The sequence below is a fragment of the Falco punctatus genome (genome assembly GCF_963210335.1).
Source record: "Falco punctatus genome assembly, chromosome: 9".
NCBI classification, from domain to species: domain Eukaryota; kingdom Metazoa; phylum Chordata; class Aves; order Falconiformes; family Falconidae; genus Falco; species Falco punctatus.
In genome coordinates, this window is record NC_137589.1 from 24296846 (window position 1) to 24318931 (window position 22086).

Below are 22086 nucleotides of genomic sequence, written 5' to 3' on the forward strand. Positions count from 1 at the left end.
TGATTGTTAAGGAGGGGTAAAGGGACAATTCAGTATTCCTGCCCAGGATTCTGGTACGTACTAACTAGTAGGCTAATTCCACTACAGGGACAGAAGTTGGTGAGTGGGGATGACAACACTCCACCTTCGTTCCGGCCTTAAGCAAAAGCAGATCTCCCTAAACTCCCACCCCTTTATTAAGCTTGTCTCTGCTAGCTGCAGATAACGAGCTGTGTTCAGGGACACTAACACTTCAGTCTGCCAGTTCTTCTAAGAAATCAGGATCTACTCATCAGTTAACCCTATCTGTGTCTGATGTGCTAAAAACCTATCAGGACCAGCTGATAGGACAAATGTAATAACTCAAAACATACCGTTATCCATACCTTGGTCCCCAGCCACACCTCTCCTCCCACATCTGCCAAAAGTATTCTCACAGCAGAACAGGACTAGTTGAAGCTCATGGTCAGAAGGCCAGTACAACAGTAGTGTAAATCATTCTCTTAAGCCATCTACAAAGACTTCTGTGAAACCATGCCACAGGAGCAAATTAGTGAAAAATCTTCCACTGAGGCCAGAGAAATAAAACAGTGTGAAAGCAGCATGGGCAGTCCCAGTCAGAGGCTTCTCCACATACTTTACAAATCTAGGAGCATCTGAAAAGCACTGGTAAATAAACATACTACTTTAAAGGGGCCTATGCCAAGCACCAAGGAACAAATGAGTTTCTGCAGAATCCTACAAAGCTGAATTAGGTCCCAGTTAAGAATACAAATCACTGCTTAGCACTTCAGGCCTTCACCCACAGTGAGTGACCAGTCAGACAGGGCACAGATTTTTTTAACCTCACTGATTATATTACTGCTAATGGCAAAGTCTTATTACACTTGAGATTTATTGCTTCATGTAGATGGAGGCACACAACCTCCATGAAACAAACTTCAACCTTCTACATGGGTTAAGAGAGTCAGCCAGAGGAAAGATTTATACCATTACACAGGAGTAACTTCAAAATATATTTTAAAAATAAGACAAAAATAATGGCAGGGCCTTTAATGAGCTACTCTTTTTCCTGAGCCTGTCTCTAGTAGGAAAAGATGCTTTCATCATGTGCCACTCTGAGAATCTGGGCATAGTCAACTCAACAGCCTGAAATACTATACAGATGTTTACCTGGCCTTCCCTACTCCTGGCAACTCTCCTGAAATGGAATATTCATTTCAGTGTTTATCCCCTTTTCTAATATAACTGATACCCATATTACCTCAGATCAGTGCCCTTTTCATTTAGCTTTATTTTCATACTGCATTCTTTAAATTCATGAAGCTTATGTATATAGATAAACTTTATCTTGATACAACTGACATGCAGACAGGGGCCTCATATTCACCAGATTTCCACCAATGTAATTATTTTGCCTTTGTGTCAAGACCAAAATTTGTGTGCTAAATTCCTAACATTTTTTGAATCATACTTTCAGTGTACTGATAAAGGTACATTTTGCTTTTTCCAAAGTTTTTAACAAGAAATAACTTTTTTCCCCTTGTTTTCTCAGAAATCTAACTTAAGAGGATTTTTGATTACTGAAAGAATTATTTTCAGCTGTCAAAGTTAAAACATTTAAGAGTTTATTTATTTTACCAACTCCAAGCATGTTAATGTTTTTGAACACTATTCTTAAAAGGGGATCACTTTCTACCCAGAAAAGCTACACTTCTCTTTGGGCTCACACATTACCTCTTCTTATTGCTCCTGAAACCAGCCTACAAACTTTCACCAAAGCAAACAGGATGCTGGGGGCTGGTCCCAACAGGCAAATCCACGCAGGAGTCACCTTGGGAGTAACTGACAATCTGTATGAAGAATTACAGTGGCTTTACGCAGGTCGGAGACGCTGCCTCTCTACCTCCTATCTCAGCCTGTTCCAGACTCCTGAGAGCTCGGCCCTTCAGAAAGTATTCAAGTCCACCAGGACATGGAACTGAGGAGGGAAGATTTTGCCAGCTAATCCTATTGCCACATTAATAGCTTTCCTGATAAGAAAAAAAGAAATTACCACTCTCCCTCCCATTAAACACTTGTCAGTGTAGAAAAAGAAGAAAAAATAACGGTATTTCAAGCATAAGATCACAACCAAAGATAGTTTTTAGGGTTGGTTGGTTTGTTTGTTTTTAAAAAAATGAACCACCAAAGCAGCAATGGCACCTTCCAAGGGACTAGACACCGAGTACTGGACCCGAGAAAACCCTCGTTTCCATTCCACTTTGTCCTGTTGAGGCGGAAAGCAGTTCAGACGGCCGCCACCGAGGCAGGGGCTGCCGAAGCGGCCGGACAGCTGCTGCCGAGCCGCGCTCACCCGGGGCTGCGAGCAGGCACCTCCCAGGAGCCGCAGCCGCGCCGCAGACAAGAGGGGAAGGAGGGGGGCCGCCTGCTCAGTTTCCCTGTCACCTTTGAGGGTGCAGTTAGTTACCTCTGGGCTTCTCATCGCAGCCTTTGCAGCAACATAGCCCCATGGCAGGTGACAGCGTCCCTCGCAGCCCCAGCAAGCCCGCTCCCTGCCAGGCGGGGCCGCCTACAGCATCCCGGGCAGCGGGGCGGGCAGCCGGGCCCGGGGCTCCCAACGGGCAGAGGCAGGTTGGTGCCCTGGAACTCTCCGTCTCTGTCGCCCGTATTTCTAGCCAGCCTTAGGGAAGACCTCAGCGCTTCACAGCTCTCTCTGCCCGTTAAACTTCACCGGTTTATTAATTATACTCGCCCCTTTGAAGGGATGAAGGCCGCCAGAGGCTGCATTATGCGAGTGCCAGATGCTTGCTCTCAGATGGCTGGAGGGCAGCAGACACCAAAAGTAAGCCTTCAGTGCGCATAAAAAGATACTAGAAGGGCCATGTCACCTCTTGCAAAATTATGTCAGGACAGGGTCATATCATATGCTCTCCCCCCTGTAAGAGTAAACATTTAATGTATCTCTGGGAGTCTCTGCAGAGATTTTAAGTACTGACAGTTACAGGGACCTTGCATTCTTGCAAAGGTCAGCACTGCTCCAACAATATTCGCAAGGCTTGTTTAAACACTTACTTTTAATTGCATTAACCTAACTAAATCACTAGCCACAAAGACAAGATAAGAGTTTTGTTTTAGGATAAGGAAAGAACAACAATCCTAGAGCAGATGTTTGCTGATTCCCTGATCATTCAGTGTTTGTTTTCTAGACCTCACAGCACTTCACTTAACCAGCAGGGACCATGCTTATTGAAGACCTCCTGCCCAGAAGCAGCAATGCCCTAAGCATTGCAGCATAGTCACACAACTTTGTTTTACACAGCAACTCACAGGCAAACAGGCTGCCTTTGCAAAGCTTGGATCAAGTGTTAAGAGTTAGATGTCACAAGCAAGAAACTGGGTGATAAAGTCTTTTCCAGGTTGGGCACTGCAGAAGAAAATGCTCTTTGACAGCACTGTGCAATGCACAAAACAAATTGAAGTGCAGGTGGGAGTGGAGAGAGGTACACAAAGAAAAGTTGGGGAGCTGGGGGGGTAGGGGTGGTAACAGGGAGCTATATCTTGAAATACAGTTCAAATACCAGAAACAGCCTGAACCTGAGACCCAGTAAGAATCTGTAGCTCCTGCTTCCATACATACCCCAGCCTCTTAAGATCAAACCAATACTTCAGACTGGATTTCCAGGACAGACACTGAATAAAATAAAGGATAAATGTCTACTGGATCTCCCATCATCTAAAAACATATGACTATGATAATGTGCTGAGGTCCTTATGCAGAGCGTTCAGCTGTTACTGCACACTTGAGCCATCCCAGATTACGAGAATTCATTAGCTAGCACAAAGCCCAAACCAACCCAAACCCTAATCCCACACAGGATGGAAGATGGGCAGGGCAGGAAAGCTTTCCCTTCACCACCAAACATGCTAGAGGAAACTCAAGATATTCTTGCAGGAGAGCTGAAGGAAATCCAGTATTCTGACTTTGCTGGTACAAACTTGCTTGTCTTGGAGAGAGGAGTGAAAGCTCACCTCATTTGTTTTCCTGAGTCTCTAAACTTGTCAAACAATGCCAGTTAGCTGCTTAGAAATCCATCTCTGGTGCGAAGTGCTACCTTTCCATTGTAAAATGGCAGACACTTCTCTTTCTTCTTGGCTAGAGGGTGATCTGATCTCAGAGGCACATAAACCACCTGCTTGAGTGACTGGACTCTGTCCTGGCAACACTCCTGCATTTCATACAAAGGAAACTCCAGAGAGCTCCCTGGCAAGGGTAAGATTTCCAAGTTCTGGAAAACACACAGTGTTTACTAACAATGCTGTCAGATCAGTGGTAGATAAAACTTATGGAGAGAGCACCCTGCTCTCCAGCTGCTCCAACCTGGCAGCCAAGTCAGCTCTGTGGGGATTGTTACTAGATGCTACACCACAGACAAACTCCCCAGATTATTTTAAATTTGCTGAAATTTGAGCATTTAAGAAATTTTAAGACTACTAGGTACCATGACCTCACATTGACAGATATAGGCTGCTGTGGGTTTAAACACACATGTTTCTTTTAAACAATCAAGCTGACAGCTTCAGTAAAGCATGTCATGAATTTTTGTTTTCTATTACTGAAACATTACAATTCTAAAATTCATTTTTACAAAATACTTGGAAAACTCAAAAAATCTATCTTCGCTTTTGATTGTTACATTATATGAGGGAATTAAATGGTCCCAAACAAAAACAGCTGAGATTCATTCACTGCAATAACCATCACCATGTAATTAAGAAAATAATCTTCATATGCATTCATTGCAAGAGGGAAGCAGAGCCTCTGACATCCCTACCACATGGATATACTGTGACATTACCTGAGAGCATTGCTACAAAAAAAAATAAAATAGTTAGAGAGCACTTAACCTTTCCCTCACTTTTGTTCTGGATGAAAAAATAATTACAGTGAAGTACAGAGAGCTAATCTCTAGTGAAGTAAAATATTATAACCACTATCACTTTCATAAAACCTTTTTATGACCTGAAAAATCTATATAAGCAATATAAACTAGGACATACATGCTATACATACTTCCAGTGCACTTTGCAGATCATTTGTCATTTTAGGTTTAGAGGGCACACATTTTGTTTCTTAGAACTTAAGCTAATACATGTCTTTTGGCAAAAAAACTGCCAGTCCAAATACTGCCAGACAGAAACAGCTAGCGTAAGATTAGGCCAGCAAAGTACATCCACACAAACCAGACACCATGGTGGGTGGACAGGCAGGGGCAGTGAAGGGGAAAAAACCATCCCAAAATGCCATTTTGAGATAGCTAGGCAATGTTTGGGAAATGCATAAGTCAGATCTGTCACCCTATGGGAAATTCAAGGTTCTTCAATGATTAATCTCATTTAGTTTCTCTTTTGAAAGCAATCAGGTCCATCTCAAGTCAGCTAATGAAAAACTGCCACCCAGATCTTTTGACTAAATATAAACTACTTAGTTTCTCAGGCCCTGCTAGTGAGAAGTCTGGAGGGGCACAAGAAATTGGGAGGGGACACAGCCAGGACAGCTGACCTGAACTAGCCAAAGGGATATTCCATACCATATGACATCATGCTCAGCATATAAAGCTGGGGGAAGAAGAAGGAAGGGAGGGACATTCGGCATTATGGCGTTTGTCTTCCCGAGTAATGGTTACGCGTGATGGAACCCTGCTTTCCTGGAAATGGCTGAACACCTGTCTGCCAATGGGTAATAGTGAATTAATTCCTTGCTTTGCATGCATGGCTTTTGCTTCACCTATCCTATTAAATAGTTCTTATCTCAACCCTTGAGTTTTACATTCCTTTCTGATTCTCCTCCCCATCCCTCTCGGTGAGGGGACAGTGAGTGAGCAGCTGTGTGGTGCTTGTTTGCTGGCTGGGGCTAAACCATAACCCCTTCCAAGACCCCATCTCCATCATCCCCCGCCTCCAAAAGCCCACCCTTCTAATTTAACACTTCCAATGGCTTTTATATAAACTGTGAAGAAAATGTTTTTGCGAACTCCAGTTCTCCAGACTGGTAAGGCCCTGAAAAATTACCTGCTGATAGAGGAATCAGACCTTCATGGTTTAAACAAACAATTTATAATAGTTCATCTATTCCTTATGGAAGGCGTTGACACAGAAGAACATGAATTTGATGTAGATATATCACTAGACTGTATGAGAGAGAGAGGTACTGAAATAGAAGTACATATTTAGTATTCACACATTGCCTTTTACCCATGAGGTATAATGATGCATTCCCATTAGCCAGGCTAGGCTAAGCTTATAATAGGGCACAGTTCTGTTAAGGGCTTATGGGCTTAAAACAAACCCCAAACCAAACACCACCAAAACCCAACACAGAAACATTTTAGAACACAGGATCAAAGCTATCAGGAAGTGCTCCTGGTGTCCTGGAATGCATGTAAATCCAATATTCAAGCATCTACAGGATCCTATCTGTTAGAAAAGCCTGTATCACAAGAAATCCTACACATTCTGGACATGCCAAAGATTCCACATCCATTCCTTGCTTAATAAATTTATCTGAACAACAGGAACTGATGGGAAAAAAACTTATATTCTTGTCATTTATTAATTTTAAAGCACACAAAATTAATTGCTCAGTTTGCCACTCTGCAGGGATACTCTGCAGGAATAAAAGTGCATGTTAATTTTTTTATATGTGATTAGTGTCAGTGGTTTTGTTCGCTAGACCAGGAAAACTGAACTGTTCTGTCTGTTTTGTGTTTCATGTCGCACTAGTTCTTCAGAGCCAGCATTTTCAGCAGTTCAAGTGTCAGACCAATTTGCTTCCCTGTGATAACTTGCACCTTTCAAAATTCTTTCATAAACATCAAGCCCAAGAAGGGCTCATGTGATGAACTAGTATAAGTTCCTGAGTAACACAGGAGAATTTTATGAGCAAGTTCACAGGCATATATTTTGGGAGCAACTGAGTTGATAGGACCGTACCCAAGGTAAGGCTAAGTACAGGCATGTGCGTAGGATAAGAATCTGAAAAATCACTAAAAAGCAGCATGGAAGTCACTTCAACACCTCAGCCTTCCTCCCCCACTCATCATACCTAAATCCATACCTTGGAAATAAAGTAGCATACAAAGGCTAAAAATAGATTTTACAATGTAAAAAGTTCTTGTTACTTTATAGCATGACAACTTATTTAATAAAGTATAAATCTTAAGTGTTACACCCTAGGCAATACATCTTTACTGTATTTCCTCCTCCCTATGAATTTCAGAAAGCCCAGTGCAAGCTGATTCTCACTGATAGCACACTAGCTATCCCTAAAGCATTTAAGACAAACAGAGTGGGGTTTGCCTGTGAACCCTCAGAACTGGGTGACAGCAGGCCAGCTGCCACTTTGAACTGGAATTAGCACATCATTCAAAGGCACAGTTTCATAAACACCCCAGACAGCAGTTTCCCAATTATAATTCCTCTTGGATGCTGGAGGAGCACACTATCAGATTTGCCTCCCTTCCCCCACACAATTTTGTGTGGGCTGCACGAAGAGGAAATTAATTCTATTTTTCTTACCTTTGCTCCCCAGAACAACTTCCAGCTGGTATTTTCAAGTCAGCATGTTACACTGAGCAGCTGAGCTACCAGGACTAACAGGTACCTTAATATCATCAGCAGTGCTGCCTTACAGGATTCTCAGTACATAGTATGTTTTCTAATGATGGTTCCCTCTCCCTGCTTTAGACAAGTGTTTTTTTTTTAATTGTATGTGTCAGAATTCCCTTCTGGAGCAGTCTGGGGAGCAAATATTTCTGTTTCTTTCACCTATGTGCCATCCTGCATTGGTTTAGCGACCAGTCCTGCTTCTGGGCCTCTTTTCAGCAGATACAACGTGACTGCTGCATTTTCAGAGTGTGTGTTTCTTTATATTTTGCATAGCCTATACCTGCTGCACACACCACAGAAATCAAATCCACAGCATCTCAAAGCACGTAGGAAGCCAGAGTAAACCTCAAGTCATTAGATGTTGCAGATGTTACATCAGGAGCATAGCAGGTACACAAAAATTTTTACATTTAAAAACAAAGAGATGTCATCTTTATTCTTGCTATTATAAAGCATGAACCCTTGCAAGCAGATATATGCATCCACTGACAGGTTCAGGATCGACAGAGTATTAAAAATTTTAACCACTTTAACAAAGAATCATCATCTATCCATCCATCCAAAATTCAGTAATTTACTTCTAGTATCAGAGCTAAAGAAAATAGGCTCAGCAGACACGCTGACCCTTAAAAGCTGAAGAAAAATGAGAGTAAAGCAGTCTCTGGGAATACTGAAGGAAGAGAGTGAGCAACCCTGACTGCATCTCCAGCTCACACAACCAATACAACCCTGCAAATTAATTTCAAATGCATTATATTTGTAATTTAACATGACTGTGCCAATCAGCTAGGGACAAGAATTAACCCACTGAACTGCTCAAGGCAAATCAGATGAACTTCAAATAGAAGGCCCAATCCCACAAGACTTAGAGATCAACTCACATTTGTGACTTGAACATTTTTGGGACAGGTACTTAAGCAGTAAACTTCCTTTTAGCTTGATGTTTTCTTTCTTCATGTTGATGTTGACCTCTAATACTTATTTTTAGTACCACTAGAATTTGCTGTGTGCTATGAACTACATCGCCATATATCATGTGTCTTGTTTTAATTACTTCATACTAACCTACTGGACTAGAGTACTTTTTTAGCCTCAGGGATCCCAAACATTGCACAAGTCTTGTGGAGAATTCACCCCTCATTACTGCAAATGGGAACACAGGGGCTTCTGGGGCTAAACAAAGCTTAACCTGCAACAGTAGCATCAGAGCACACAAGCTGCAAGAGAGCGCTTGAGACTTGATTTTTGACAAGTTGGCAATAAACATTGGGAAAGTACTATATAACTGATTATGTTGACCATTCAATAAGCATATCTTTATGGAACAAAGCTGCTAATGCACAGAAATGCTTAAAAAAAATAAAAATCTCTATTAACTACACATGCTTAGGGCTTAATATATTATCCCTAAAGCGAAATACTCAACAGCAGAGCTTACCCTGGAACGTCCCAGCAGGAAAAATTGAAAATCTTACCTAATTTGCACTAAAAAGCCAACCTGATGGGATCAAATGATGCCTTGTACATTCCAGCAACAACATGCCATCATTTTGCAGAGCCACGTTTCTATACCCAAAGTGCAGCCTACACAAAATGCTGTGCAGACATATTTGACTCTGAGGAATACAATGGACTTAAGGAAAATTTCTCAAGAACACTCAGAGGTTGTGTCTTAATGATCTGCACTAGCAGAAAAAGCTATTAATGAAAGTCCTTAAACCTTATGCTCCTTTCCCAGCAGGACTCATGCTGTTACAATTGAAGTTGTAAAAACCAGCGTTCTTGTTGAAAGCCAGTATGTGCATTGAAGACAGCTAGGTGCTACAGATCAGGAATTAGATGCAGAGTTTCTCTTAGAGATGCAAATTCCAGGACAACAGAACATGTATGCTGTCACAGCCTGTTTCCAGGCCTACTTTCAACTGCCCAGGGCCTCAGAGCACTGAGGGATGTAGACAGTATAATTTTGAGTAGATCAAACACTTCTAATGAAACAAAGGCAGGATCTTGTTTATTTCATGAAGCAGGATCCTTGCTTGCCAAATGAAAACATAAGCTTTGGGCATTGCATATGCTAGGGAAAAACACCAAAGCAAAAAGCAATTTACAAGCTGCAGGTGCCTCCTGATGCCCCTCAAGACGTTTGAAGTTGATAACATAAGGTGAACCAAAACATTCTTAACTATCAGAGAGCCTCATAGCCCTCAGGGGGAAAGAAGAGCCTAATAAACTTTCTGTACAAAAGTCTGAATGCAGTCTGAAGACTTTCACCTGAAGTAAGCAATAGTGTATTGGTCAAGTTTTAGGGGTATACCACTGGGCTGAACACAACACTATTGAAATCAGTGAGGTTACATGAATTCAGAGGCAAAGTTCAATCCCTTTTTTCACATTCTTTTTTCAGAAGTATTCAGTGACACAGTAGAGTATTCAGGGAAAATACCAGTCAGGAGACCAGTAAGCAGAGAGGCCTTGCTTGCAGAAAATTTGACTTGTTAGTGTCTAGTATCTGCATGAGGGAAGCCAGGGCCTCCATTAACGTACTCAAGGAATAGTTGTTCAACTCAAATCCATTTGTATAACAAGCCTAGAAATACTGGCAGCTTGTTGATGCTAAATGAAGTTGTCAAGGTGTGGATAGGCCACAAAAACCTATTTTTCAGTTGGATAAAAGAATTTCAGTAGAATTAGGAAAAGGAGTTACCCTGAAGAAGGCAATTAGTAACTTTTGGTCTTTCTGGCAGATCCCTAAGCAGCAATGCAGTGGGAGGTTTGATCAAGCTCCTTCACCCCCAAACCCAGATGGAAGCAGCATATGTCAATTCATTAAAACTGGAAAAGTCTGAAGATGTATGTTTTGAAAAATAAGTTTATCAGGCTCAGAATGGGGGAGGTGGAACACAGTCAGATGCCACAAAATAGCCAGGAACCCCTGGGTCAGTACATCAACCTGAAGTAGTGGAGGCCTAGGTTCAAGCGGCTTCACCACACAGTCATTACTGTACACATCTATATAGAATGTGCTTTGCTCTTCAACAAAAAACTTTTTTCATTTTAAGATTAGCAGACAATTTTAACTTGAGTGTTTTCAAAGACTGTTGATTTTGGCATCTGTGACAGCAGCTGATAGCATTCAGTAACTTGTATCTTGTGGATTCAGACTAAGATGCCAATGGCAGTGCAAATGTGCAGAAATGCATGCAATGCTATATTCTGTCTGCACACTATTAGCTTCACAGGCTGGGCAATAACGTTGTTACAGAACTCTTGCTTGCTGTTTTGCTTTTGAGCAGACATCAATGAATATTACAGTGGCTAATTTCTTCTTACAGAATGAACTTGCACTCAAGTGATTCAAGACATATGCCATAACCAGCACCATCTAGTGCCCAGGAGCAGACAGAGCAAGGTAAGATATAGAAGAACAACAATTTTCAGGCATGGAAGTGCAGAATACACTTTTCCAAGGAGACTCAGGCTGCACTTATCTTGCATATAAAAGGAGACTCTGCAGCTGGCAAATCTAAGCAGAGGTACCTGTCACTCACTATCTTTGTGCAAAGACTCTGTGACTGCAAAAGCAGCATGCAATTTTAGCATTCTGGGCACTGCTTTGTAAAGACAGTTCAGAGAAGGTATTTTGGGTTTCTCCCTCCTTAATAAATGCAGAGTCTACCTCATGTTCCAAAACACAGTTATCACTTTTAGTGACATACAAATATTTGCATGGCCTCAGCTGCACTCCAGACATTTAGAAGTGTTAGACACAGATCAGACAGTGCCCTCCACTGCAAAACCAAGACCATCAAACTTCTCCTGCAGGTCCATGCAATGCCACGGACATTGTGATGTCCCACAGCTCTCATTTGCAAAGTGTTTCCACAGTGCACTGCTGAAACTACATAGTCTCATTCTTTCTAGTAGAACCTAGAACTACTTTATTTTGCTGCCATTTCCCTAGTCAATATGCTGAATGTCAAATCCCAGGAACCTAAATAAACCCCTCAAATATCAACATTATCATGTATTTCGATATGCACAGTTGGTTATCAGCTGTAGACTTCAAGAGAAAATTCAATTACCAGCAGCAAATTCAGTTTCCTACTGTTAGTTAAAACTGCAATTTGCATTGAATAATACAGAACATGGAATAATTTTTAATGTCTGAATTTCTGATTTCCCCTCCAGGTATTTTAATTACATACCATCTCAACAGGAACTGAGATAAAAAGTCCACAAAAATAACTTAATTAGTGTTGATCACCTGGGACACAGAAGTGTACCAGAGTAGACTGCTTTGTAGGCATCATTCAACCTACCGGGACAAGACAAACAAGCTGCCTGTCCAACTGCTCTGTAAGATGCTACCAATGACACTGACCTCCTCCCTACAGAACAAGTAGTCAACAGTTATTGTCCCTGTAAGATAGGACTCTCACCTTCTGATTCTACGTGTCTTGCTTTCCTACTTGTTATATAGCACAAACAAGGCAGTGAAATAGCCTTTATATAAACTCTGCACAGAAGTTCCTGGATGAGACATTTTACTGTGCCCCAGTCAACATCTGGCAGAATGCAACCACTAATCCAACTTTAAAGGAGTCACTGTTGAATGCAGGTCCCTTTCACAAGGGCAAGCTGCCTATACTGAGCTCAGTGTTTAACTGAAGAGCATGCCATAGAGCTCTGACTTCTAAAGTTTTGAAAATAATCTTCTACATGTAAGTCAAGCACAGGCAGTCATCTTTGCTCTGGCTGTCTGCAAAAAGCCTGAGACAACAGTTCTGAAGAAGACTCAACTGCCTCACTAAAGAGAGGGCTGCTGGTGGTACTCAATTGGAGCACAAAAAGTAACCTGTTTTTTTCAGTCATAAGAGGTGAAGTGAGAGATGTGATTAGATACTGGGGAAGAAGCCAAGAGGAAAGGGGAAAAACAAGATCAACCCCTTCATCAACAGTTTCCAGTGAAATCAAACTAAGAATGGAGTTTTGTGATAAGTTTATTTTCACAGAAAGACCCAGCTAAAAGCTGTCACTGTTCACCTTGGCAGAAAGTGCTAAGCAAGAAACAGAAACTAGGTGTCATCAGTGATAAGCAGACACCAAGATGTGTACCATGAGTTTTGGCCTGGAATTTTTCAAGCTGCTTTCCACCATAACATACCAGGTTGTTGAAACAGAGAAAGGCACATCATCTTTGGACTACAGCATTAGTCTAGAATGATTTCATAATAAAAAAATGAAGCAAAACCATCTCGGCCAGAAAAAAAAAAAAGGAACAGTAGCTACTGAAGGCACTTGCCCATTATGCAGGAGACAGATTCAGGTTCCTGGTCTAAGCCCAGTGGTACAGAAACTTGGTTCTCCTGCAGCACTGGAGAGTATGTTAGCCAAAGAGGTGTCAGGTAATCCATGGAAAATTTCTTGTTCGTATTTATGTCCTTTCCCTCTTGCTCTTCATGAATAGATCAATCAAACCCAGTCTGAAGCAGAGTAGAAGAATCTCCTTAAAAGTCACCAGGTTTTCTACATAGAAAAGCTATTCTCCAGTCAGTTGGTAATAAACCTTGCCACACCTATAAAGAGACAACACTTCTCACCTCCTAACTTTTGAACCTTTTTACCACTCCCTTGACTCTGAAAACCTTACTATATCAGAGAATTATCTCTGACTGTGCAGAGAAACTTGAGCATCTCATCTCATAGTGGTGCAGAAGCCAGAGAATAAAACTAGGCAGATTGTTTGCTGCAGAGCATTAAAAGCATCAGCTTCCTAAAAAGTGAGACCTCAGGAGCATTTAAGCCATCAATATTCCTTAAGACACTGTCAGCAATCCATTCCTGTCCATCTTACACACTGCATTACACCACTCTGAGATGTACTGTAACACTAGGCTACACATGATTCCTTTGTTGCCCTAGTAATGAATCAGCTGTTGATTGTGTTAACAGATTTTGATTCCTCTTCCCAAGCAACATACAGTGGTTATTTCCTTCAAGAAATACCAGCTGCTGTGTGATGATTACCCTAAATGGTTAAAGGTTTGCACCTGACCTCATACTATCCTGATAATTTTATACAAACACTCCCACCACCTGCTAATTGAGTGCCAGAGCAAGAGCAACTTGAACCCACAGCTTATCCTGCCATTCTGCTTTGAACTTCACTAGCTGTGAGGAAGGAAAGCATGAACATGTTTAAAAGGGTTCAGAAAATTACATTTACTTTTTCCAGAGAAGAGGACAGAGGACATTTCTGCCACAGGAGGTATTTCAGGAAGTCCTGTGCCACCAGCTCTAACACTGGTTTGACTGTAGAACTGTTCTACAGTCTCTCACGTCCCTAGTTAACCCTTCTCCCAGCTGCACTATACAGCTTAGAAATTAACTTGGTGAAACGTGAATAATACACAATGCCCATCATTAGTTCTTGTTACTCAGCAGAAAATCAATACATGCTCTGTTACAGCGCAGGACATGCTGTTGCTCTAGTCCCTGCACTCTGAGGAAGCAGCTCCCACAGCCAAGCTTTACACAGCCTACAGCAGAGGAAAGGTGAGAAGATTTCAGCAACAGTTCCAGCAGCAAGGATGCTGAAAGCCTTAGCTATTGATAATGAAATAAGTTTTTGGAGGTAACTGGTACCACAGACTTAAAGCTTTGAACATTTCCTTGCTGAGAGATCTCAGCTTCTCCTCTTTGCCATACAAATTGGTATCACAGGACACTACGGGAACATTTTAGGAATGCTGCACTCCATTTGTAATTTTGTCAGTTAAAGCCTGCTGCTTACAAGCACAGTAAAATCCCATATATATATATTTACAGCTATGGAATGTACCTGTATTCACAAGATCCCCAACTTAGTTAAGATGACTTAAAATAAAATCTCATCATCCCTATAGAAACTGTATAGTCCTAGTTTACACTGGGAGAACTGAGGCACAGTTAGGTAGAGGTATGATCATGGCCATACATCTGACACAGGGGAAGACAGGAAGTGATGGAAAATAATTATTTGGGTCCTGCAAGATCATTCGTGCTCCCCTTCCTATCTGGCATCTGTTTAAGAGCTGTTCACTATGTGGGTGTTCTGCAGGCTGGCAACCACCAGTTGGCAGCCTGGCTGGCAACCAACCAGTCATTACAGAACACATGCAAAAAAGAAAAGGCATTTATGCCAAAACCAGCACAGAATAAGTGTACTGTGAACAGAATGGGGAACTCTTCAGGCCACATTTTCCAGTGACGTCTGTGCTGAGTCACATTCCATGTTGACTATTTATAGCATTTTTCGGTATTTGCTATCCACATATCCACATAGCAACTAAGTTTGCTACAAATGTGAATGGATTTAGGTCTACAAGGGAGGCAAAACATTTCAATTTTGCAGCAGGACAGTGGTGTGTTAAGACTGAATAGTTTTCCCAGGGTACACAGAGAAGGACAATGTCAAAACCACAAGCTGAACACAGGTGTCCTGGGACTCACAACTATGCTGTGAACAGAGTCTTTTTTTTTTTTCCACCCTTCTGGATAGCCTCTTTCAAGTAGCCACATGGCATTACTTTACCAGCTTCACTGAAGAAACAGCCACCTGCAGTTCAGGACAATTCTTTTGCAGCCTACAGTAATATAACATGACAGGTTGGGCAAGAAATGTGGAATGACCGTTTTCCCACCCTGAATCAGGGGGCAAACTCAAATCTGCAGGAAACAACCAAGCCGGTCTGTGGCTCAGTTAAATATCTCAGGTCACTGACAGAACATGTGGGATCATTCACAGTCACAACCACTCCAGTGCTTTCGCATCCCAGGTCCACAGTCCTTCTACAACTACACAGCTCACAATCTTTGGAAAACCGCACATAAGATGTGTCACATTCAGACTGTGAATGCAACCTCCTAGGAGATCTTCCATGCAAGGAACACTGTGAGCCCAGTGCCCTGCTGTCTGTGGGGCCCTGCCTATGAAAGCATGGTCCAGTATAAGAAAAAGGAGGCATTAACAGATAGCATGCAGTTGTAAGGAAGAGAAAACCAAAACAAACGTCTTCTCCCCAAGTAGCTTCCTGTGTGTCTAACAGAATGTCGTGACTAAGTTAATGCAAAACCTGCCTGCTTATATAATTGAAAACTTTGCAGTACTGCCCATTCTCCTTGCACTGCCCGATACTGTGTCAAGATACACGTGCAACACAGGCATTATAAGCCAGCCTGATTAGAGGGTAAGAAAAAAGACCCCAAAGACACAGGTAAAAGTACACCTGCCTCCACAACACCAACATTCAACTATAAGGACAGATGTTCCCTGTGCTGTCCATTTTATTTAAAAAAAAAAAAATATTACTGTTATCTACCCTATCAATAGCACCAACACTGCAGGGAAACAGACAATACCAAGAAGTATGGACAAGTAGTCCATGCAGGAGAAATTTACTATGAAATAAAGCATGACCGAGCCAGTGCAGTGACATAATTTTTGCCATAGTCACATTTGTCCCCCTCCTTGCTTCCAGGAACTCAGTCTTCACGTATTGGGAGACGGCTGTGGAAGGACTAATCCAGTTCTTTCTTATTGCTCTGGTCTAACATTGCTAGTGGTGCAACAGCCGCCTTCTTTGTAGATCCTGCCACCTGAATCTATGTCCAAAATATACTGCATTCAAATATATGCACAGGGATGATCCTCTCCCAAGTACAAACAGAACTGAATAAAGTAAATTCAGTTGCTCTTTTGCTGCAATAGGGAACTTAACTCTAAGTATACCCTGGAGATACCAAACCAGTCCACAGGTAGAATTTACATGGGAGTTAAAACAATTTCAAAAGTTTTACATTTAGACTATGCTGGACAGATCATTAGTTTTTTCTACTTAACAAAATGTCAGCTTCTCTTTCATGGCAGATCATCTATTCTCTTAAAACTTTTGGATAAAAGTGAAACAGTTCGGAACTTCTAAAAACTCTTTTTCTTCTCCCTCCACCCACTGATCTGCTGCTTTCCCTACCCCCACCCCCAATTGTGGGGGACTAGTATACAAGAATGAAATTACATCCATATACTGCCTACCCTTTTTCTCTAAGTTCTGTGCTGTGCTCCATGTCAGCTTCAGCTTCTCCCACAACAACCAGAAAACCACAAGCTTGGGAGACTACCAGGCAGGAGTCCCCTCCACACAGAAAAATCAAGGAGCATTATGTATCTTAACTACTATTTTCATGAGGTACCATGGCAGCAGTTAAATCCAAAACAAAGAACACTACATAGTCTATCAAGTCCCACTTCCCAATCTCTCTAGATAATCTAACTAATGTATCAGAACACTTAGAAGCGATTAGTACAGTTAAATTATCATTAATGACAACAGATGGGAATGAGATGGCTATGTTGAAAGTACAAGAAAATGATGGCGTACCTGGGGCAATTTCAAAGAGGTGTTTCCCTGGTTCATCAGGATTAGGTGGCAGCTCATTCACCTGATTGCCTTGCAGTAGTATCAGACCCTGTAAGGGACATAAACACCAGTGAAAGAGGAAAGGCAATGAAGAAAGTAAGGAAAAGGAGACAAAGGTAATGGATACAGCAAATTTAAGCCCCACTCTTTGATTAAGCCCATTTCCTTTCCACATTTTCTGAGCAAGAAAAGTTTGAGCTGGTCATGCACCTGCCTCATCCGTGCCTTCTCTCACACTGGACACTTCTGATCAAATTATCTTTTCTCTAGAATAACCATACTCTGAGCATGCATACATGATTCTCCTTGGTTTCCATAACTAATCATTCCTTGCAAAAGCGTCATTTCACATTGCATCTTACTCTTCCTTGACCCTTTAATTTCTGGTTACAGCCTACAGCAATGAGGTGGTTGAAGTTCTAGATCTTTACTTCTGCAACTGAAGAAAATGGCGCATTTCCCAGAGATTCTCAGTACACAAAAGCTCCCAGGGACACACCTAAAGGAGAACAGCTAATTTCGGTTTGTAAGGCAACAGGATTGCCTTTTAATCCAGGAGACAGTTTCCCTAGCAAGGAATCTGAGCCCTTTTACTTCCCAAGTTCAAATGTTGCCAGAATTCAGATTAATTTTCACCTTGAGCCCAAGTATAATGAACACAACATATTCCAGTTTGGGAATTCTGCATAGCTGGTGGCATAGTATCTTCAAAGTGAACAAAATTATCTTCATCTATGGAAAAGTTAAAAAAGAGATCACAGGAAGCTCTTGTCCAGTAACACAGGTGGAACAAGAATGAACACACTATTTAGAACTCATTGTTTCTCCACTTTTTTAGTTTGATTTTTGACATTTTAAAGGACTTCCAGCTAGCATTCTTTAGGTCATACACACAATAAGACAGATAAAATGCAGTAAGAACTGGGACTTGCAAGACTTAAGCCATGAAGAACATAATCAGCAGTTCCTACTCCTGCACTGAAACACCCTGGAATGGAAGCTGGGTCCAAACCATTATCTTCTGCTCAGCAGAAAAAGTTGTTTCAGTCAGTTATTTTCACTCATAGCTCTATTAAACATGCAGTTACATGTTCTCCAATCAGTTTGGCAACAGCCAAACCCGAGACACATTGGAGCATCATAACATTGGCAATCAAAATGAATCCTAGTTACGCTCCTTGTCAGCTTCCAGATCCATATTACTGAGTAGCACCATTAGTGTCTCATGCAAAAGACAATCCAGGATTTCAATCAATAGAAGACAACCCATCATATGACCTTTGCAACCTTCTCCATAGAACAGAAAAGCCAGTTGTATTATTTTTCATTATATCTGTTACAACATAACTTCCCTAGCTTTGCCCCTTAATAATACATTCTCCTACAGATGCTTTGTTTGGAGAAACCACTCTAACAACCCAGGGAGCCAGCTTGTATTAATGTAAATTAATTAAGTTTTACACTTTTCATTGAACACAGAACGTGCAAAAACTACTACAAATAAAGTACAACAGTAATAATTGAGATTGAAAATACCTCAACTAGGAAATAAGCTCTGCATCATGGAGGTTTACAAGTTGACCTTCCAGTTCTAACAATTCACGCTACTAACATTTGCTGCTTTGAAAGGATCTGTTCATTGCAGACTGAAAATGTTTCACATACTCAAATTTGTTCTTCACAAGATAGATCTCAACCTGCTATGTCAGTATAGATTCAGCAACCTGCTTCTGGGTTTTGCTACACTGGCATCAGGCTATAGACTCTTATTTAGTTCCTCTTGATAAGCCACGTCAACATTCTAGAGCAGAGAATCCCCGTCACCTAGAATTCATGAAACTACTGCAGTTAATGACATATTGCAGGCTAGTGCCTATGTAATCATGTGCGGAGTGGGTAAAGGGCTGAACTACAAGAGAATGGGGCAGATGGGCAGAGAAGCACCTCTCCACAGTGTAACCTCCACCATGAATTCCCAGCTTCTTAGTAAGATCAGATCACCTGTGAAACAGGAATTTCTAAAAGGATAAGGTCTCCCTATCCACGTATCACTGACCACCTGTCTAAAATGGCAAAATATTTCTGACAACAGCATCCTGGAAAATTAAAGTGATACCATCAATTACCACCATAGATAAACTGTCTTCTGCCAGAAAGCAAAGAGCAAATCTCCCAAGGAAATTCAAGCCCCATGCACACTGCAACTCACAAAATTCATGCGAAGTAGAGGTAGTGTCATGGAATATTATGTCAGCCAGAACAAGGACCAAACAGTGGTCAACTGAACACAGCATGATTTTCAAAGACAGGTCCCTGAATCTTGCTTTTACCCAAAGCTTAGGATGTTTTGACAATAAGCAGTCTCAACTTTTGACTTGAGCAGGAAGACTGCTTTTCTCAGTCTCATTTCTATCGGGTAGCCCTCTGAAACAAAAATAGCTTAATTGAATGTACTGAGACATCTGTGCTCTCTCCCCATCTCTTCTTCATACTGAATGCACAGGTTTTAAAGTAGTTTCATAGCAAGCTCCTAGGGACACCGTATTCAATGGTAAAGTGAACAAAACTGTTAAATGTAAAGCATGTGCTTGCCTTACCACAGAACAAAGATCCCTGAAGAGACTGAAGAAAGTAGCTTCTATGTCAACCTGAGGCTGAAGCACATGGATAAGGGCATGTGGATAACTAAATAAAGAACTGTGTCCCTTCCAGTCTTTTAAAAAAGCTTCTTTATGAAGAACAGAACCTGAAATTTTAATACTCCAAATAGAAATTCAAACCCTTCCTGCTTTTTGGAGTAAGTGGACCATCCCTAGGGAAATGGTAGCACAAGCAGAAGAAAAATTAAATATCCAAGTTGCACAATTGAAAATAGAAAGGATTACAGAACTGCCTAAGACAAGAATGCCAAGAAGCCGCAAGGAAGGACCCTGAAAATCATGAAGTTGGCTGGGCTGGGGTGGGGGAGCTCTTAAGATAGTTTTGTTGGTCATTATCTTATTAACACAAGCTAGAAATGTACATATAGCAATAAAGACTAATACAATATCAGTGGATTCCAGCTCATCAGACTTTCAGAGCTTCAGGTATCATTTGCAATTTGGCAATAGTTGTTTTCTGCCAGAAGATGTAACTCTCTAAATGTTAACAGCTGCTTTCCTTTGAGAACCTACTTACATTTTGTTGAATGAAAAGTTGTTAAAGATACAGTTAGTTACTGTCTCTTCTTTTAAAGCACAATCCTCTCTTAAGAAGCCCTCTTAATAAAACTAGCCAGTCTCAAAGTGGATATGCCTACAAGCCAGCACAGAATAAAAGCGAGGCCTTCCTTATCCAATGGTATAAAGCAAGCAAACCCCCATTTGCAATAGTTACCTAAACTTCACATTTATAATAAGGGGACCTCAGGACCCTGAAACAAGCCCTGTATTATTTCAGAATAAGTCACACTTTTATAGAGGGTTCTTTCCCTCAGCCTGAAATAGTAAACTCGGCAAATACGTATAGCCAGGTCACACATATTTTAGGCAAAATCCAAGAATACACATGCCAGCTTTTTGTTGTTTACAATATGGAATGGTGACGGTGTACAGCAGTATATACAGACCAGGAGATACACTCTGCACTCAGTGAAGAGCAGTGACAGTTCATAGAAAATTGCTGTCAAACTACAGAGTTTCAGAAGGCCCATCTTTCTGCAGGAAACTGAAGTCAGTGATGAAGTCAAAGTGTTAAAGCAAAATCTCACACTGCAGTGCATTCCAGTGGCTGTAATTTCCTTGCTTGGGGTCACCCTTCTCCTGCAACAGAACTAAGCAAATGGACTTTCTCCATGCTCAAGGAACCATATGGTGCAATGTCACCTGCCCCTGCTTCAGTGAGTCACACCTTTGGTACATGAGGGCGATGTTTACTTTAGAAGAGATTTCAGAGGCATAAACTGCTTCAACTAGCACCCTAAACCAAAGCATTTCCCACACAAAATACCCTTTTTTTTGATCCTTTTCAGAACAAATGTGATTTCATATATTCTGTAGAAAGTTCTCATTGAAGTGACCTGTTTCTTGTTCTCATTTTACTCATCTTTGATGAAATGGAAAAGAAAAAGATCACTATGTAGCAGAGCTCATTTAAAAAATAAACAGAAAAACTACCACACACACAAGACGGTGGATGGAATGCAGTACTTGCTGCAGCCACAGTGGCAATGGGGACCGTACACCAGTATAGCTACTTTGTCCTTACCAGTGTGCTCCTCATTCAGCTGTGCAATGGAGTTGCAAGTTGAGCTGGTAACATAACAACTGCAGGAGCTGGGAAATAAGACAACTAGGGGAATGATTTTTCATAAAGGAAATCTGAAGGATGCTTACTCTACTTACGGAAACCAAGAAAAGCCTGCAACCTAGGCTCACCCCTGGCAAGTATTTTTAGGTCATAGGTGTATATACAGCAAAGATCTTCAGACCAGCTTCTTGTGCATTTCTCTCTACACATGTCAGCTAACTGCGCTGAGCTCTTCTATCTTATATAGTAAGTCCTTTTAGAAGCCTTTTAGGCTTCTCCGGAGGGTAATGGATTACTTAGCTCACAGCTGTCCAATCTGCCTGGCACACTATGGAGAAGTCTAAATAAAAAAAAGCTGAAAAGGTAGGAAAAAACCTAATTCATCTTAGCAGGGAGGGTGTATCAATTCTGACAGTTGCTGTCACTGGTAGAAAGACATTACTAAATTTGAACAGATTGATGTGTCCTTGTCAAGCAGCCACTCAGACTGCATTAGTAATCTTGCTTGGGAAATAAATTAATGATGGATTAAATCAGTTTAAATTCCCTAAGGTCTAACTTGTTATATGTCAAAGCGTGCCCCAGAAATAAACTTCAGTTCACAACTAAGTTATTCCTCCCTCCCTCAGGCTTTGGGAGCCTGAAATGGCTCAACAGCTCAAGGCACAAGCAATAGGTTACAGACCTTCCAGTA

The 22086-nt window shown here is 41.3% G+C and overlaps 1 protein-coding gene across 13 annotated transcripts in view; it reads right to left on the reverse strand.

The window, feature by feature from the left end:
* The window catches only part of ARHGAP22 (Rho GTPase activating protein 22), a gene marked incomplete at its 5' end in the record, with an annotated part of 163920 nt that overhangs the window by 106259 nt on the left and 35575 nt on the right, over window positions 1-22086 (reverse strand). For all 13 annotated transcript variants that reach the window (XR_013930353.1, XR_013930354.1, XR_013930355.1 and 10 more), the window contains one exon: window positions 17067-17154. Coding sequence is in view for 9 of the 13 variants with exons in the window: in XM_080401590.1 (XP_080257716.1) it covers window positions 17067-17154 (88 nt within the window). The remainder of the gene's footprint in view (window positions 1-17066; window positions 17155-22086) is intronic.